Consider the following 19027-nt stretch of genomic DNA (forward strand, 5'->3'; position numbering starts at 1 on the left):
GCCAGGCTTCAGCAATATGTGAACCGTGAACTTCCTGATGTTCAAGCTGGTTTTGAAAAGGCAGAGGAACCAGAGATCAAATTGCCAACATCTGCTGGATCATCAAAAAGCAAGACAGTTCCAGAAAAATATCTACTTTTGCTTTATTGACTATGCCAAAGCCTTTGACTGTGTGGATCACAATAAACTGTGGAAAATTCTGAAAGAGATGGGAATACCAGACCACCTGATCTGCCTCTTGAGAAATTTGTATACAGGTCAGGAAGCAACAGTTAGAACTGGACATGGAACAACAGACTGCTCCAAATAGGAAAAGGAGTTCGTCAAGGCTGTATATTGTCACCCTGTTTATTTAACTTATATGCAGAGTACATCATGAGAAACGCTGGGCTGGAAGAAACACAAGCTGGAATCAAGATTGCTGGTAGAAATATCAATATCCTCAGATATGCAGAGGACATCACCCTTATAGCAGAAAGTGAAGAAGAGTTAATGATCCTCTTGATGAAAGTGAAAGAGGAGAGTGAAAAAGTTGGATTACAGCTCAACACTCAGAAAAGTAACATCATGACATCTGGTCCCATCAGTTCATGGCAAATAGATGGGGAAACAGTGGAAACACTGGCTGACTTTATTTTTCTTGATTCCAAAATCACTGCAGATGGTGACTGCAGCCATGACTCCAAAATCAGTGCAGTTGGTGATTGCAGCCATGATTCCAAAATCACTGCAAATGGTGAGTGCAGCCATGAAATTAAAATCCATCAGTAAGTTTCCTTCCAGAAAATTACTCCTTAGAAGGAAAGTTATGACCAATCTAGACAGCATATTAAAAAGCAGAGACATTACTTTGCCAACAAAGGACTGTCTAGTCAAGGCTATGATTTTTCCAGTGGTCATGTATGGATGTGAGAGTTGGACTATAAAGAAAGCTGAGCACAGAAGAATTGATGCTTTTCAACTGGTGTTGCAAAAGACTCTTGAGAGTCCCTTGGACTGCAAGGAGATTCAACCAGTCCATCCTAAAGGAGATCAGTCCTAGGTATTCATTGAAAGGACTGATGCTGAGGCTGAAACTCCAATACTTTGGTGACCTGATATGAAGAGCTCACTCATTTGAACAGACCCTGATGCTGGGAAAGATTGAGGGCAGGATGAAAAGGGGACAACAGAGGATGAGATGGTTGGATGGCATCACCAACTTGATGGACATGGGTTTGGGTGAACTCCGGGAGTTGGTGATGGACAGGGAGGCCTGGAGCGGTTCATGAGGTCGCAAAGAGCCAGACACGACTGAGCAACTGAACTGAACTGAACTGATACATATGTCATTAGAACAATTTTCATGATCCCTTCTACCACTGATAGGTCAAAGGCCTCTCCACATGTTCTTCCCACATGATTGTCATCTCTATCTCTTATGGCAGCTGCATTTTCATGTACATGAATCCATCAGCGAAGGACAGTGGTCTTTGAGCATGGGAGTAGCTACGCAAAATATCTCAATTGCCCCCATGCTAAACCCATTCATCTATATCCTAGGAATCAGCAAGTCAAGAGAGCCTTCATGGACATGGCAAGGAAGAATGTACTTTTCTCAAAGAAATGAAAAAATAAAAGTTATATTTCATAAATTAGAGGCATAATGAAATGCAATTAAATAAAACTCAGAACTTTTCAAAATCTATAATTTTCGTATTGTCTCCAGAGTTATTTTTCATTACTCATAATTTCATTGACAGCAGCTTTGCAAGCATATTGTATACATTTTTTTTTCTATTCGAATTCCCATCCTTCTCTCATTCACTTACCTTCCTTTGGACTCAGCTTTTCATTCTGTGCTTCCTGGTTGGTGCCAGGGGTAAAGAGTCCACCTGCCAATGCAGGAGACTCAAGAGAAACAGGTTTGATCCCTGGGTGGGGAAGACACTTTGGAGTAGGAGATGGAAGCACACTCCAGTATTCTTGCCTGGAACATTCTATGAACAGAGGATCCTGATGGGCGACAGCCAATGTTGTCACAAAGACCTGGCATGACTGTGCAGCTGCACACATGTGTTCCACTCTGTAACTATGAAACTGCCATTTCCTTCTTTGAAACTTTTAAAATTCCATTTCTTCCACAATATTTTTTTGGGAAATTGAATTCAGACATAAAGAGGCAGAGCAAGAATGCACAAGAGAGATTTCTTTCTAGAAATTCAGGAAACAGTAAATCATGCTAAACACTATTTTTAATTTACTATACAAGACCATGAGCATAATCTGACCATCTTATTAGAGTATTACATATATTATTCTCTCCCTACAATGGCCTACTTTGGAATTACGTGAAAAACAGCAAAATTAATGGAATTATAGTTTCTCGAGAAATCAAAAATCTTTTATTACCCAACTTAAAATCTTCTCTGCCATGTAATTTACCAATTTGAGAACAATTATGAATATTTACTTTCAAGAAAACTGTGAAATTGTCCCTCTTTTGGGGAACACTTTAAGTAACACATAACAATTTCTAATAAAAACCTGAAGAATTAAATATTATTGGAAACCATATATGACTACATTTGCTATAATCAGTTTTATATTAATTTAATGCTTGAAATTAAGCTTTTTTTTAATTAATCAATAGTTGACAGTTTTTACAACTTTCTTATATTAGTGGTTCTTTTGAGTTAATATCATACAAATATAAAGCATTCAATTACCTAATTAAATGACAGTCTTAATGAATAGGGATAAAGATGCTGACATTGGCAAAATTTTACTGTATATAAATTTGAAATTTTCTTTTGTTAAAAATTTGTATGTTCACTCTGCTTTAAGCATTATAAGGATTAGAATTTAGAAGATGATTATCCAAGATCATGCAACTCTGGCACTGTTTTTTTTTTTTTTGCTTTTCCATGAAGACAAAATTTTAAATAATACTGAATGTTACCCAAACTCATCTTACATTTTCCAACCTTTTTTCTAGAAAGACTGTAATTGTAATTCATTGAGCCAAATTATTCATGATATCATACACTGTACTCAGTTGAAAGTTTAGATCCATAATTGCTGAAAAACAAAGAAAACAACTTTAAACATTACTAAAGAGTTTTCCAGTTTGGAAAGGGTCATGAAGCTACTATCTCCTACCTTCTTGTTGAATTAATAATTTCTACAGTTAATTGGAAATATTTGAAAATACTGAAGTTTAGAATTGATTGATGATGTGGGTTCTTGATACCTGAATAAAAATATACCATAAACTGACAAGTTATAGTTCCAGGAATTAAAAGAACTCTAAATTTTATTATAAAAGATATAAAGGAGTTTATGCTGATATCAAATAATGTGGCTCTCTAACTCTACACAAACTCTTTAGTGGTTATTATAAAGTTTTCAATCAGTGAAAACACTTTAATTATCAGTATCAGAAGTCAACACCATTTGTGCCTAAATGGCACTATTTTAATAATGTAATATATTATTGTCCCTCTTTTGGGGAACTGATGAAATTACTCAGTTCTCCCCCTCTGTCATACAAATACAGCTATAAACCATATGTGAATGAAAGGGCTCAGGTGTGCCCAATTAAACTTTTAACACAAATAGGTGGTGGGCCAACTGTGACACATGAACAACAGTTTTTCCATAAACATTGGCTAGTATATTATTTCTTATTTAATATAAGTTAATTTGACTAAAATTTGAAAATTCAATAAAAGATATAAGATTTTCAAATTTAACAGCAAATGTCTTTTATTTATTTATTTATTGTTAAGGTGAATGAGTATATCTTATAAAATATTTATAGAAGAAAAGATGAGACAAACATTTCTAACTCATTTTTGGACATTTATATTGTTTTTGATATAAAAAGATTAAGTGAGAAAGTCACCAGCATTTGACTCATAAATAAGGAGATAATGTACTAAAAGAAATGATCAAAACTAGTATTTCATGTTACATATGGCCTTATCCCAAAGATAATTTATCTTTAGAGAATTTACTTGTGGAATTTGCCTCATCAAAAGAATAAAAATGAAAAACAAAAGTTGAAATTAAAATCATATATGCGATGATAAAATGAAGTGAGCATTCATGATTTTTTAAAGTCTCTTAGTAAAATAGAATAGAATATTATTTCAATAGCATAAGTAACCTGACTAGATCATCACAACTAGATATGCTACATGCTCCTTGTTTGGCTCCAATTTGAACAAGTCAACAAAAAATGATGTTTTGAGACAATTGGGTATCTAGGAGAATGTTCTCAGTGGCTCAGTGGCAAAGAATCCTCCTGCCAATGCAGAAGACTCAGGAGATATGGGTTTAGTCCCTGGGTCAAGAAGATCTCCTAGAGGAGGAAATAGCAACCTCCTCCTGTGTTTTTGCCTGGGACATCCCATAAACAGAGGAGCCTGGTGGGCTAGAGTCTGTGGGGTCACAAAGAATCAGACACAACTGAGCAAGTGAGCATGAACATGTGCAAGTGTGTGCAAGGTGATAAATGATACCAAAGACATTTTGCTAATTTAGCTAGCTTGGAAACTGCCTCAGGATTAAGATACACATATTAGGAATTCATACAGAAAATATACAGGTAAGAAAAGTTTGCTATATAAGTTCTAGTTTAAAATACAACAAACTATTTCAAAGCTTTTCAAAAAACAGATAAAGCAATATAAAATAGCCTTCATATTTATTGAATCTGCTTGATCTGTACTTGAAACTATTTCTCCAGTTCTCTATCCTAGTGTATACTTGAAAATATTCATAATTTAAAGTTTATAGCAAATGTCATTTTTAATGTTTTAAATAGTAGCTGTAGTCTTGGTAAACTCGGTTATAAGATGTGAAGGACCACTGTAACTGATTCATTCAATACTCTGCTGGAGATTCTATCCAGGAAATTAGTTCAACGAAAATTGAAAAATATCAGAAATGAGAAAACAAAATAAACAACCCAAATCATTTTTTTGCAATTAACATGATTTTCCTTCTAGGACCTTATAGTATTTACCCTAAATGTTTCTTAAACTGGAAAGTCTCACTCTCTCAGATAATCACATGGTTAGCACCCATCCCTCCTTCAGATCTCTGACCAAATATCACCTCAATAAAATCTACCCCACTGACACTATTTAAATTATACTAGCTCCCCACTTTCAAGGCATTTCAGTTTTCTCTTCCTTTTCAAAACACTTACTATTATTACATTCATGCATATTGTCTCCATTCTCTCCCATCCCTCACCCCATGAAAGTAGGGATCTTTGTCCACTTTGTAGATGAACTGGTTCACTCCCAGCAGTGGTGTGCTGGAGCCTGTCTGGACCACATCATGGGACCCAATTGTGCACAGGTTCTTGAAATCTGCCCCGGTAAGAGACTTTGCCTTTGTATCTGAAGGGACTGGCAACCCACTCCAGGATTATTGCCTGGAGAATTCCATGGACAGAGGAGCCTGGTGGGTTAGAGTCCATGGGGTTTCAAAGAGTCAGACACGACTGAGCAACTAACATTTTTTTTATCGAATAGTGATTCTTTTCATATTTTGTTTCTTAAATTCTTTAACAGTTTTTAAGATTTTATTGAGTACTGGAGATTGATTGTACACCAAAATTATTTCAAATATTTATTCATTCATAAATATTTATTGAGTATCCACCACATGACAGACAGATGTTCTGAATCAGAGAATAGTAAACGTTTAACAACTGCCTCTCAGAGGTGAAGTTGAGGGGCTGATTTGTTGAGTTTGTCAATTTCTAAATCTAAATCAAATTTTTGCACACTCAATATGATATGTTGTTTATGAAGTTACCTCATTTAGCTCAGTCATTTTGGTTTTTGACACTTTCTTTTTTAAAATAATTTTACTTATTTATTTTTGGCTGCACTGGCTTTCTCTAGTTGAGACAGTTGGGGGCTACTCTCTACTTGTGGTGTATGAGCTTCTCATTGCGGTGGCTTCTCTTCATGTGGAGCACAGGCTGTAGGTGGTAAGGGCTTCAATAGTTGCAGCATGTTGACTCGGTAATTGCGGTTCCTGAGCTCTAGAGCATAGGCTCAGATTTTGTGGCAAACTGTCTTAGTTGCTCCGTGGCTTGAGGAATCTTCCCACTTCAGGGATCACAGCCGCGTCTCTAGCATTGGCAAGTGGATGCTTTACCACTGAGCCACTAGGAAGCATAAGCACTTTCTTAATAATCCTCATAAAACTGATTCACCTGTGTCTTTTAATAATGCCTCATCAGCCCTCTGTTTACTTAACAAATTACCCTGAGAAAACAGGAAAGACAAGGTAAATCCAATTCCCTGTGTATGACATACATGGAGAAGAAATTTCTAAATCTCTTTTTCTAAAAGCAGCATTTATAGGAAAATATAACAATCTCTGAAGCCTAAGGAAAATATTACTTAAATTGCATGGATAAATAATCAGAAAATTACAAAATAGTCATTTAAAGTCTGTGCATTAATATAAAGAAAATGTTTTAATAAGTAGTGCTTTTATTATGTGAAAAGGTGTAAGAAATATTTAACTAGTCCACCCAAGTGCAACTTAGTTTGTACACAGAGCTTGGATAAGAGACAAGAATCAATTATGAGTCACAGTATAATGAAATGCACCCCAATTTTGCAATATCAGGAATGAAGGATACTGTGGGTCAAATATTACCAGTCAAACCACTGTGAGAATATAATCCTTGAGAGCAATAACACAGTGAAGTCACCATTTTTGTTTTGAGAGTACAATTGAAACCAAATAAATTGCTAACTCAGCTCACCAACTCTGAAATTATATAATTATTGAAGTGATCAGACCATAAAATTTGAGATTAAATCATCAAGAAAAACCAGGAAGCAAGTACAATTTGTTATTATTCAGGTTAATGCATATTATTACATCTCATTCATGTGTTTTAGAGTAGTATTTGCATATGAGTTTGTGAATTTAGGAAATTTTTTTTATTGAAGAGTAAATGGTGGTTTACTAACAAGAATGCTATTCATGGAGTCCTAAAGAAGCAGCATAGTGAGTTGTTCATTAATTTATCCTAAGTTAAATGGTTTTCGTTTATAGAAATAAAACTAAAAATGACATTCCTTATTTAAAGGAATATCTGCTTCCCAGTAAAGGTTTTGTCTATCTACTTATTCATTTGCTAATGCAAACTTGTAAAACAAAAGAAAATAAGTGTGCATTGTATGAACTAAACTGAGTATGAGCAATTATTTAATTTGGTAACAGAAGTTACACTTTCTTGTGCTTTGGATTTTTATCAGAAAAGGAAAAAAAATAAGGCATTGCATCAACCAAACCTTTATGAAAGTAAATTAGGAGAGAGTGCCACCAAAATACTCCCATGGGTAAATACCTATATTCTAAAGTGAGATATTACTATGCTGTGTTATTGTTGCTCAGGTGGTTAGTTGTGTCTGACTCTTTCCAACCCCATGAACTGCAGCATGCCAGTCTTCCCTGTCCCTCACTATTTCCTGGAGTTTGCTCAACTCACGTCCACTGAATCTATGATGCCGTGAAGGTGTCTCATCTTCTTTTGTCCCCTTCACCTCAGCCCTCAATCTTTCCCAGCATCAGGGTTTTTTTTCCAGTGAGTCAGCTCTTCCAATGAATATTCAGAACTGATTTCATTTAGGATTGACTGGTTTGATCTTCTTGTAGCCCAAGGGGCTCTCAGGAGTATTCTTCAACACCGCAGTTCAAAAGCATTAATTTTTCGGCACTCAGCTTTCTTTATAGTCCAACTCTCACATCCACACATGATTACTAGAAAAACCAAAGCTTTGACTAGATGGACTTTTGTTGGCAAAATAATGTCTCTGCTTTTTAAAATGCTCTCGAGGTTGGTCATAGCTTTTCTTCCAAGAAGCAAGCGTCTTTTAATTTCATGACTACAGTCACCATCTGCAGTGATTTTAGAGCCCCCCCCCCCGAATACAGTCTGTCACTGTTTCCACTGTTTCCCCATCTATTTGCCATGGAGTGAAGGGACTGGTAGCCATGATCTTAGTTTTCTGAATCGTGTGCTTTCAGCCAACTTTTTCACTCTCCTCCTCTTTCACTTTCGTCAAGAAGCTCTTTAGTTCTTCTTCGCTTTCTGCCATAAGCGTGGTGTCATCTGCATATCTGAGGTTATTGGTATTTCTACCCACAATCTTGATTCCAGCTTTTGCTTCATCCAGCCCAGCATTTTGCATGATGTACTCTGCATATAAGTTAAATAAGCAGGGTGACAATAGGCAGCCTTGTGGTACTCCTTCCCCGATTTAGAACCATTCTTTTGTTCCATGTACAGTTCTAATTGTTGCTTCTTGACCTGCATACAGATTTCTCAGGAAGCAGGTCAGGTGGTCTGGTATTCCCATCTCTTTAAGAATTTTCCACAGTTTGTTGTGATCCAAATGGACTGTGGATACAGTCCATGGGGTTGTAAAAAGTCAGAAACGACTGAGCAACTAACACACACACGCAAACATGCAAGGTGATAATATACAGCCTTGAAGTACTCCTTTCCCAGTTTTGAAACAGTCCATTGTTCTGTTTGACCAGTCCTAACTGCTGTTTCTTGACCTGCATATAGGTTTCTCAGGAGGCAGGTTAGATTGTCTGGTATTCACATCTCTAATAATAATAAAGAAATGATAAATGGTCAAAAAAATAAAATGAACTATAAAAAATAAATAAATGAATAAAAATTAAAAAAAAAGGAATTTCCTATAGTTTCCTACGTTCACTAGTCATTTAAACTAGTGAAACTCACCTAAACAAAGTGGGCCTCAGTTATACAAAATATAAAATGTGGAAGTAGGCATACATAAAGTCTGTATGCATTCAAACTCTATTTAGCTTATCTGCAAACTATACTGGTTTATATAATAATGAGGAAAGGAGGAGAATCAATTTAAATATTTCTGTTGTTTTTACAAAGGAAGCTAAATATTTTTAAAAATACCTTGAACAAATTAAAAATTATTAGAAAAAATAACCCTATTTGTGTTATCATAAGAATTTTATTTTATCCATAGTATATGATAATGTATTTTTGAAGAAGAAATAATGATTTTGAACTTCAGATAATATTCCTCACTAGAATGAAAAGTTGAATAGAAATTGGAGAGAGTGCTGTAGGTGAATTTTAAATTTCATTCATTATCGTCATGAAGGATACTTTAAAAGCTTTGTATTCTATCCTCAAATGTATTTTGATTTTTTATTTCTTATAGGAAACACATCCATTTTCATTTTGAATGGGAGGAAAGGATCAACAATGAAAAACCACACAAGACCCACAGAATTCATTCTTCTGGGGCTATCAGATGACCCAGAGCTTCAGATTGTGATTTTTCTCTTTTTAATCATCACATATATATTAAGTGTCACTGGAAATTTGACCATCATCATTCTCACCTTGGTGGACTCCCATCTACAGACACCTATGTATTTTTTCCTCAGGAACTTCTCTATATTAGAAATCTCCTTTACAACTGTCTGTATTCCTAGATTTCTGGGCACAATTATCACCAGGAACAAAACGATTTCATACAATGATTGTACAGCTCAGCTGTTTTTCTTCATTTTCTTGGGTATCACTGAATTTTATCTTCTAACTGCCATGTCCTATGATCGCTATGTAGCTATCTGCAAACCCCTGCATTACACAACCATCATGAACAGCAGAGTCTGTGTATTGCTTGTCTTTTGTGCTTGGCTGGCAGGGTTCTTAAACATCTTCCCACCTGTTATTCTTTTTCTCCAGTTAGATTACTGTGGTTCTAATATCATTGATCACTTTGCTTGTGACTATTTCCCCCTATTGAAACTATCCTGCTCAGACACATGGCTCCTTGAAGTGATTGGTTTTTACTCTGCAATAGAGATTCTGCTTTTTACTTTGGCATTAATAATTCTATCCTACATGTTCATCATCAAGACAATTCTGAGACTGCCTTCTGCCAGTCAGAGAAAAAAGGCATTTTCTACATGCTCCTCTCACATCATTGTCATTTCCATCTCTTATGGAAGCTGTATATTCATGTATACCAACCCATCAGCAAAGGAAAAGGCATCCTTGAACAAAGGAGCATCTATTCTGAATGCTTCTGTTCCTCCTATGATGAATCCATTTATATATTCACTGAGGAACCAGCAAGTGAAACAAGCCTTCAAGGAGACCATCCAAAAGGTTATCTTTTTCTCCAGTAAATGCAAGTGATTACATCATTAAAAGAGTAAAGTTCTTGTCAATGCTTTCTATTATTCATAATCTGCCCAAACTCTTTCAGTACAGTTGTATGAGTCCTTTTCATCTGTTCCAATGTTAAAAAATTCCCCACAATGAACCTAATTAACTGATAAAGTTGAATATTGTTTCAGAACTTTCTATAAATTTTCTATTCAAATATATTTGGATGAAGTAAAGAACACAGGTTGTTGTTACAATTTTATAGGCCATTTACTTTGATGAAAAGAATGTCAGAATTGATGTGGATTTCTGAAATTTTCATTTTACCACGTAATAGAAATGATATTATTCAGTTCAGTTCAGTTGAGTCGCTTAGTTGTGACGACTCTTTGCGACCCCATGAATCGCAGCACGCCAGGCCTCCCTGTCCATCACCAGCTCCCGGAGTTCACCCAGACTCACGTCCATCGAGTCAGTGATGCCATCCAGCCATCTCATCCTGTGTGGTTCCCTTCTCCTCTTGCCCCCAATCCCTCCCAGAATCAGAGCATTTTCCAATGAGTCAACTCTTCTCATGAGGTGGCCAAAGTACTGGAGTTTCAGTTTAACATCATTCCTTTCAAAGAAATCCCAGGGCTGATCTCCTTCAGAATGGACTGGTTGGATCTTCTTGCAGTCCAAGGGACTCTCAAGAGTCTTCTCCAACACCACAGTTCAAAAGCATCAATTCTTTGGTGCTCAGCCTTCTTCACAGTCCAACTCTCACATCCATACATGACCACAGGAAAAACCATAGCCTTGACTAGACGGACCTTTTTTGGCAAAGTAATGTCTCTGCTTTTGAATATGCTATCTAGGTTGGTCATAACTTTCCTTCCAAGGAGTAATTGTCTTTTAATTTCATGGCTGCAGTCACCATCTGCAGTGATTTTGGAGCCCCCCCAAAAAGAGTCGGACAGTGTTTCCACTGTTTCCCCATCTATTTCCCATGAAGTGATGGGACCAGATGCCATGATCTTCGTTTTCTGAATGTTGAGCTTTAAGCCAACTTTTTCATTCTCCACTTTCACTTTCATCAAGAGGCTTTTTAGCTCCTCTTTACTTTCTGCCATAAGGGTGGCGTCATCTGCATATCTGAGGTTTTTTATATTTCTCCCAGCAATCTTGATTCCAGCTTGTGTTTCCTCCAGTCCAACGTTTCTCATGATGTACTCTGCATATAAGTTAAATAAGCAGGGTGGCAATATACAACCTTGACATACTCCTTTAATGATATCATTAGGAAATTTTTATTCTATTTGAAATTTTCATGAAATCAAACAATGACACTCACTAGAGGGTTGGAATAAAGTATAACTATCTACTTAAATATTTAAAGTTTAGAAACTGAAGTATATTTGAACTCTTTATACTATTATAATACTTTTATAATAATGAGAAGAAAGAAGAAAGAGAAGGGTAGAGTTAATATTTTTTCAGCAATTACTATATTCCAGGCCTATTCTAATTATTTTCTTCATATTGGCTCATTGAATCTTGTGAACAACTTTATTTCATTTTCAGCCACTCATTCATATCCAACTCTTTGTTCTCTCATGGACTGCAGTACACGAGGCTCCCCTATCCTTCACTAGCTCCCTGAGTTTGCTCAAACTCATGTTCATGATCTAGTAATGCCATCCAACCATCTCATCCTCTGTTGTGCCCGTCCCATCCTGGCCTCAATTTTTTCCAGCATCAGGGTCTTTTCCAGTGAATGTGCTCTTCACATAAGCTGGCCAAAATATTGGCTCTTAAGCTTCAGCATCAGTCCTTCCAATGAATATTCAGAGTTGATTTCCTGTAGGACTGACTGGTTTGATCTCACAGTCCAAAGGACTCTCCAGAATATTCTCTAGCAGCATAGTCTAAAAGCATCAATTCTTGTGTGCTCAGACTTCTTTATTGTCCAACTCTCACATCCCTACATGATTACTGAAAACCCATAGCTTTGACTATATGGATCATTGTTGGCAAAGTGATGTTTCTGCTTTTTAATACACTGTCTAGGTTCATCAAAGTTCTTCTTAAACAACTTTCTGAGGTAACTGTTATTGATTTTCTCTTGAAGACATTTTTACATTATCTTTTCTTCTGGAAATGTTTCATGTGACTGTTCTTATTTCACAGACGTGATGAAAAGGTAAAATTGGAGTTAATTTTAATTGGCAATAGAGAAGAACAAGAAAGAAAAGAGATACAGATTGGAAAAGAAGAAGTAAAAGTTTCATTGGAGACAGCATGATACTCTACAAAGAAAACCCTAAAAATACTACTAGAAAATGACTAGATTAATCAGTTAATTTAGTAAGGTTCCAGGATACAAAACCAATACACAGAAATCCATTGAATTCCAATACACTAGCAGCAAAAATCTGAAAGAGAAAATAATGAATCAACTCCATTCACCAAGGCAACATTAACAATAAAATATCTAGGAATAAATGCACAAAAAGCTGCATAAAGAAAACTATAAGACATTGATGAAAGAAGTCAAAGATGACATAAACAGATGGAGAGACATACCAATTCTTGAATTGCAAGAATCCGTGGCGGATTCATGTTGATGTATGGCAAAACCAATACAATATTGTAAAGTTAAAAAAATATATTTTTTAATTTAATTTTATTTTTTTACTTTACAATATTGTATTGGTTTTGCCATATATCAACATGAATCTGCCACAGGCATACATGTGTTCCCCATCCTGAACCCTCCTCCCTCCTCCCTCCCCATATAAATATTTGGCTTGAAAAAAAATTCAAAAAAATTAAATAAATAAAATTAAAAAAATAATCAATGTAAAAAAATATAAAGCCCAGAGATAAACCCAAGCACTTTTGAGCACCTTATCTTCAAAAAAGGAGGCAAGAATATGCAACAGAGGAAAGACAGCCTCTTCAATAAGTGGTGCAGGGAAAACTGGACAGCTATGTGTAAAAGAATAAAATTAGAACACTTCCTAACACCATTCACAAAGATAAACTCAAAACTGATTAAAGACCTCCACCTCCTTATGTTGGAAATAAAAACAGGTAGGACCTAATTAAACTTAAAAGCCTTTGCGCAGCAAGGAAATCATAAACAAGATGACAAGACAACCTTCAGAATGGGAGAAAATATTTGCAAATGAAGCAACTGACAAAGGATTAATCTCTAAAATATACAAGCAACTCAAGTTGTTCAATAACAAAAGAACAAGTCATTAATACAATAGGCAGAAGACCTAAATAGATGGCTATTTTTCCAAAGAGATAAAGATGGCTAATAGACACATGAAAAAATACTCAACTTCACTTGTCAAAATTACAATGAGGTAAAACCTCACATCGGTCAAGATGACCATCATCAAAGAAATGCTGGAGAAGATGTGAAGAAATGGGAATCTTCTTGCACAGTTGGTGGGAATGTGAATTTATAGAGCCACTAATGAAGAATAATATGGTGATTTCTTTAAAAAATAGGAATAAAACTTCCATATGACCCAGCAATCTCACTACCGGGCATATATTCAGAAAATCACAATTCTAAGACACAGGTACCCTCGTGTTCACTGCAGCACTATTCACAATAGCCAGGACATGGGAACAACCTTGATGTCCATTAACAGGTAAATGGATAAAGAAGTTATGGTAAGCACATGGACAGAGGAGGCTGTCAGGCTATAGTCCATAGTGTCGCAAAGATTTGGCTGTGACTGAGCACACATGCACAACCATAAGCTGGGTTATAAACTGGTTCATAACAAGCCAAGCATCCACATAAAGGAACAAACTGGAATCAAATATAGTGAGGTAGATAAACCTAGAGCCTGTTACAGAGTGAAGTAAATAAGAAAGAGGAAAACAAATATTGTATATTAACACATATATATGGAATCTAGAAAAACGGTACCGATGAACCTACTTTCAGGGCAACAGTTAGAGACACAGATGTAGAGAACAGACCCGTGTACATAGCGCGGTGGGGTTTGGGAGAGGGTGGGGCAATTGAGAGACTAGCATTGAAACTCCTTAAAATATGTAAAACAGATAGCCAATGAGAAGTTGCGGTACAGCACAGTGAGCTTAACTGCAGCCTCTATGACAACCTAGAGATGTGGGCTGGGATAGGAGGTGGGAGTGAAGTCAAAAAGGAGGGGACATATGTATACTTATAACAGACTCATGTTAACGTATGGCAGAAACCAACACAACATTGCAAAGCAATTATCCAACAATTAAAAAAATTCAAAAATATTATTCAGCATGATTTAATATTTCCTGAATTTCTAGAAAGAGTGTTTCCTCTTTAAATCAAAACACAGGTCTCTCTCAGGTGCTGCTGCTCTGCCTTTTACTGTCTGTCCTTAATTTTCTAAGAAATATCACGAAAACATGGAATTAAAAAACATTTCAAAGAGGGAAATGAGGTTAGTTCCAAGGTTGAGTGGAATGATGAGCCTGAAGGAAAGGCAGTGCATGAGAGAATGATGGGAATTTTAATGGCAAAAAATGTATATACTGTTTGGTGGTTCAGTTCAGTCATTCACTCATGTTCAACTCTGCGACCCCATGGACTGCAACATGCCAGGCTTCCCGATCTATCAGCAACCCCTGGAGCTTGCTAAAACTCATGTGCATTGAGTCAGTGATGCCATCCAACCATCTCATCCTCTGTCGTTCCCTTCTCCTCCTGCCTTCACTCTTTTCCAGCATCAGGGTCTTTTCCAGTTAGTCAGTTCTTTGCATCAGGTGGCCAAAATATTGGAGCTTCAGCGTCAGAATTAGCCCTTCCAATGAATATTCAGGATTGATTTTCTTTGGGATTGACTGGTTTGATCTCATTGCAGCCCAGGAGACTCTCAAGAGTCTTCTCCAACACCACAGTTCAAGAGTATCAATTCTTTGGTGCTCAGTATTCTTTATGGACCAACTCTCACATCCATACATGACTACTGAACAAAACTGTAGCTTTAATTAGATGCATCTGTGTTGACAAAGTAATGTCTGCTTTTTAATATACTGTCTAGTTTGGTCTTTTCTTCCACATTGCAAGTGTCTTTTAGTTTCATGCCTGCAGTCACCATCTGCAATGATTTTGGAGCCCAAGAAATTAGTTTGTCACTGTTTCCACTGTTTCCCCATCTATTTGCCATGAAGTGGTGGAACCGGATGCCATGATCTTTGTTTTTTAAATGCTGAGTTTCAAGCCAGCTTTTTCACTCTCTTCTTTCACTTTCATCAGGAGGCTCTTTAGTTCCTCTTCACTTTCTGCCCAAAGGAGTGTGTCATCTGCTTATCTAAGTTATTGATATTTCTCTCAGCAATCTTGATTCCAGCTTGTCCTTCATCTAGCCTGGAATTTCGAATGATATATGCTACATAGAAGTTAAATGAGCAGGGTGACAATATACAGGCTTAGTGTACTCCTTTCCCAATTTGGTACCAGTCCATTGTTCCATGTCCGGTTCTAACTGCTGCTTCTGGAACGGTATACAGATTTCTCAGGATGTAGGTAAGGTGATCTGGTATTTACTTCTCTTTAAGAATTTTCAAAAGTCTGTTGTGATCTACACAGTCAAAGGCTTTGACATAGTCAATAAAGCAGAAGTAGATGTTTTTTCTGGAACTTTCTTAAATTTTCCATGGTCCAACAGATGTTGGCAATTTGATCTCTTGTTCCTCAACTTTTTCTAAATCCAGTTCTAACATCTGGAAGTTCTCCGTTAACGTACTGTTGAAGCCTCGGAGAATTTTTTTTTTTTTAATTTTATTATTATTATCATCATTATTACTTTTACTTTACAATATTGTATTGGTTTTGCCATACATCAACATGCATCCACCAAGGATGTACACGTGTTCCCCATCCTGAACTCCCCTCCCACCTCCCTCCCCATACCATCCCTCTGGGTCATCCCTGTGCACCAGCCCCAAGCTTCCTGTATCCTGCATCGAACCTGAACTGGTGATTCATTTCTTATATGGTATTATACATGTTTTAATGCCATTCTCCCAAATCATCCCCCCCACCTCCCACAGAGCCCAAAGGACTGTTCTATACACCTGTGTCTCTTTTGCTGTCTCGCATACAGGGTTGTCATTAATTTGACCATTACTTTGCTAGAGTGTGAGATAAGTGCAATTGTGCGGTAGTTTGAACATTCTTCATGGTGGAGGGTTCTGACAAAGCATGGTTCACTGGAGAAGGAAATGGAAACCACCTCAGTACTCTTGTCTTGAGAATCGCAGGAACACTATGAAAATGCAAAAATATATGACACTGAAAGATGAACTGCCCTGGTCGGTTGGTGCCCAATATGCTACTGGACAAGAGTGGAGAAATAACTACAGAAAGAATGAAGAAATGGAGCCAAAGTGAAAACAATGCCCAGTTTGGATGTGACTGGTAATGTAACTAAAGTCTGATGCTGTAAAGAACAATATTGCATAGGAACCTGGAATGTTAGGTCCATGAATTAAGGTAAATCAGTTCAGTTCAGTTCAGTTCAGTCGCTCAGTCATGTCCGACTCTTTGCGACCCTATGAAAAGGTAAATCAAAAGTGGTCAAATAGGAGATGGCAAGAGTGAACATCAACATTTTAGAATCAGGGGACTAAAATGGACTGGAATGGGTAAATTTAACTCAGAGGACTTTTATATCTACTACTGTGGGTAAGAAGTAGAAGAAATGGAGTAGCCCTCATAGTCAACAAAAGAGTCTGAAATGCAGTACTTGGGTGCAATCTCAAAAGCGACAGAATGAACTCTGTTTGTTTCCAAGGCAAACCATTCAATATCACAGTAATCCAAGTCTATGCCCCGACCAGTAATGCTGAAGAAGCTGGAGTTGAACGGCTCTATAAAGCCTACAAGACCTTCTAGAACTAACACCCAAAAAAGATGCCATTTTCATCATTGGGGACTGGAACACAAAAGTAGGAAGTCAAGAAATACCTGGAATAATAGGCAAATTTGGAATACAGAATGACGTAGGGTAAAGACTAATATAGTTTTGCCAAGAGAACACACTGGTCATAGCAAACAGCCTCTTCCAACAACACAAGAGAAGACTCTACACATGGACATCTCCAGATGGTCAATACTGAAATCAGGTTGATTATATTCTTTGCAGCTGAAGATGGGGAAGCTCTATGGAGTCAGCAAAAACAAGACTGGGAGCTGACTATGGCTCAAATCATGAGCTCCTTACTGCCAAATTCAGATTTAAATGAAGAAAGTAAGGGAAATCACTAGACCATTCAGGTATGACCTAAATCAAATCCTTTATGATTAGGCAGTGGGAGTGACAAATAGATTTAAGGGAATAGATCTGATAGAGTGCCTGAAGAACTATGGATGGAGGTTTGTGACATTCTACAGGAGGCAGTGACCAAGATCATCCTCAAGGAAAAGAAACGCAAAAAGGCAAAAATGGCTGTCTGAGGAGGTCTTAAAAATAGCTGAGAAAAGTAGAGAAGTGAAAGGCAAAGGAGAAAAGGAAAGATATATCCATTTGAATGTAGAGTTCCCAAGAATAGCAAGCAGAGGTAAGAAAGCCTTCCTCAGTGAACAATGCTAGGAAATTGAGCAAAACAATAGAATGGGAAAGACTAGATATCTCTTCAAGAAAGTTAGAGATGCCAAGGGAACATTTCATGCAAAGATGGGAACAATAAAGTACAGAAATGGTATGGACCTAATAGAAGCAGAAGATATTAAGAAGAGCTGTCAAGAATACACAAAAGAACTATATTAAAAAGATCTTAATGACTTAGATAACCCTGACGGTGTGATCATTCACCTAGAGCCAGACATCTTGGAGTCTGGAGTCAGGTTAGCCTTAGGAAGCATCACTATGAACAAAACTAGTGGAGGTGATGGAAATCCAGTTGAATTCTTTCAATTCCAAAAAGATGATGCTGTTAAAATGCTGAGCTCAATATGTCAGTTTTCATTCCAATCCCAAAGAAAGGCAATGCCAAAGAATGTTCAAACTATTGCAAAACTGTACTCATATTTGGTAAGATGCAGGAAATAAAAGTATGAGCACTGAAAAATACTTGCAGGGAGACTATGTGAAAATTAATAGACTTTGAAACCTTGGTTTTTATTTGATTGTTCATTGTTACACCTCTAATTTATAAAACAAGATGTTTATTTTTTCATTTCCTTGAGAAGAGAACAGTCTTCCTGGCCATGTCCATGAAGGCTCACTTGACTTTCAGATTCCTTAGGGTATATATAAAGGGGCTCAGCCTGGGGATTACTGAGGTGTTTAGCACAGCCACTCCCTTGCCAAAGACTCCCTGTCCTTTGCTGATGGATTCATGTACATGAAAATGTAGCTGCCATAAGAGATGGAGATGACAATTTGTGGGAATAACATGTGGAAAAGGCCCTTGTCCTCTGAGTGGTGGAAGAGATCCTCAAAATTGTTCTGATGATATATGGATAGGACAGAATTATTAATACCAAAGTGAACATTAGGTTAAACACAGCAATGGGAAAGCCCATCATCTCTAGCAATTTGGTGTCTGAACAAGAAATGTGTGAAAGGGGAAATAATCACAAGTAAAATGATCAATAGCATAATTAAGTTGTCTGAACAGCATGAGTGATGAGAAAATGATTAAGGATGAAGTCAACCAAGAAGCCAAGACAAGTCGTGTGCAGAGTCTATTATTCATGATGGTCATGTACTGCAGCTATTTGCAGATGGCAATGTAATGGTCAGAAGACTTGGCAGCCAGTAGGCAAAACTCAATGACTCGTAAGAGAATGGAAAAAAAAAAAAAAAAAAA

General features: G+C 36.9%; 1 protein-coding gene and 1 pseudogene across 1 annotated transcript; one reads left to right on the plus strand and one right to left on the minus strand.

Moving 5' to 3' along the window:
* Positions 1 to 9286: 9286 nt before the first annotated feature.
* On the plus strand, positions 9287 to 10231 carry LOC104983264 (olfactory receptor 6C3-like). The gene has a single exon (XM_010832696.1). It carries the CDS (start codon positions 9287 to 9289, stop codon positions 10229 to 10231), a length of 945 nt encoding a protein of 314 aa, XP_010830998.1.
* Positions 10232 to 18388: 8157 nt separating this feature from the next.
* The window catches only part of LOC104983265, a 1025-nt pseudogene continuing 386 nt past the window's right edge, over positions 18389 to 19027 (minus strand).

This window comes from Bison bison, unplaced genomic scaffold (assembly GCF_000754665.1).
Source record: "Bison bison bison isolate TAMUID 2011002044 unplaced genomic scaffold, Bison_UMD1.0 scf7180017862134, whole genome shotgun sequence".
In the NCBI taxonomy this organism is placed as follows: Eukaryota; Metazoa; Chordata; class Mammalia; order Artiodactyla; family Bovidae; genus Bison; species Bison bison.

Bases quoted from the DNA above. Each gene is read 5' to 3' on its own strand.
- LOC104983264 (XM_010832696.1), top strand. From the start codon at position 9,287: ATGAAAAACCACACAAGACCCACAGAATTCATTCTTCTGGGGCTATCA.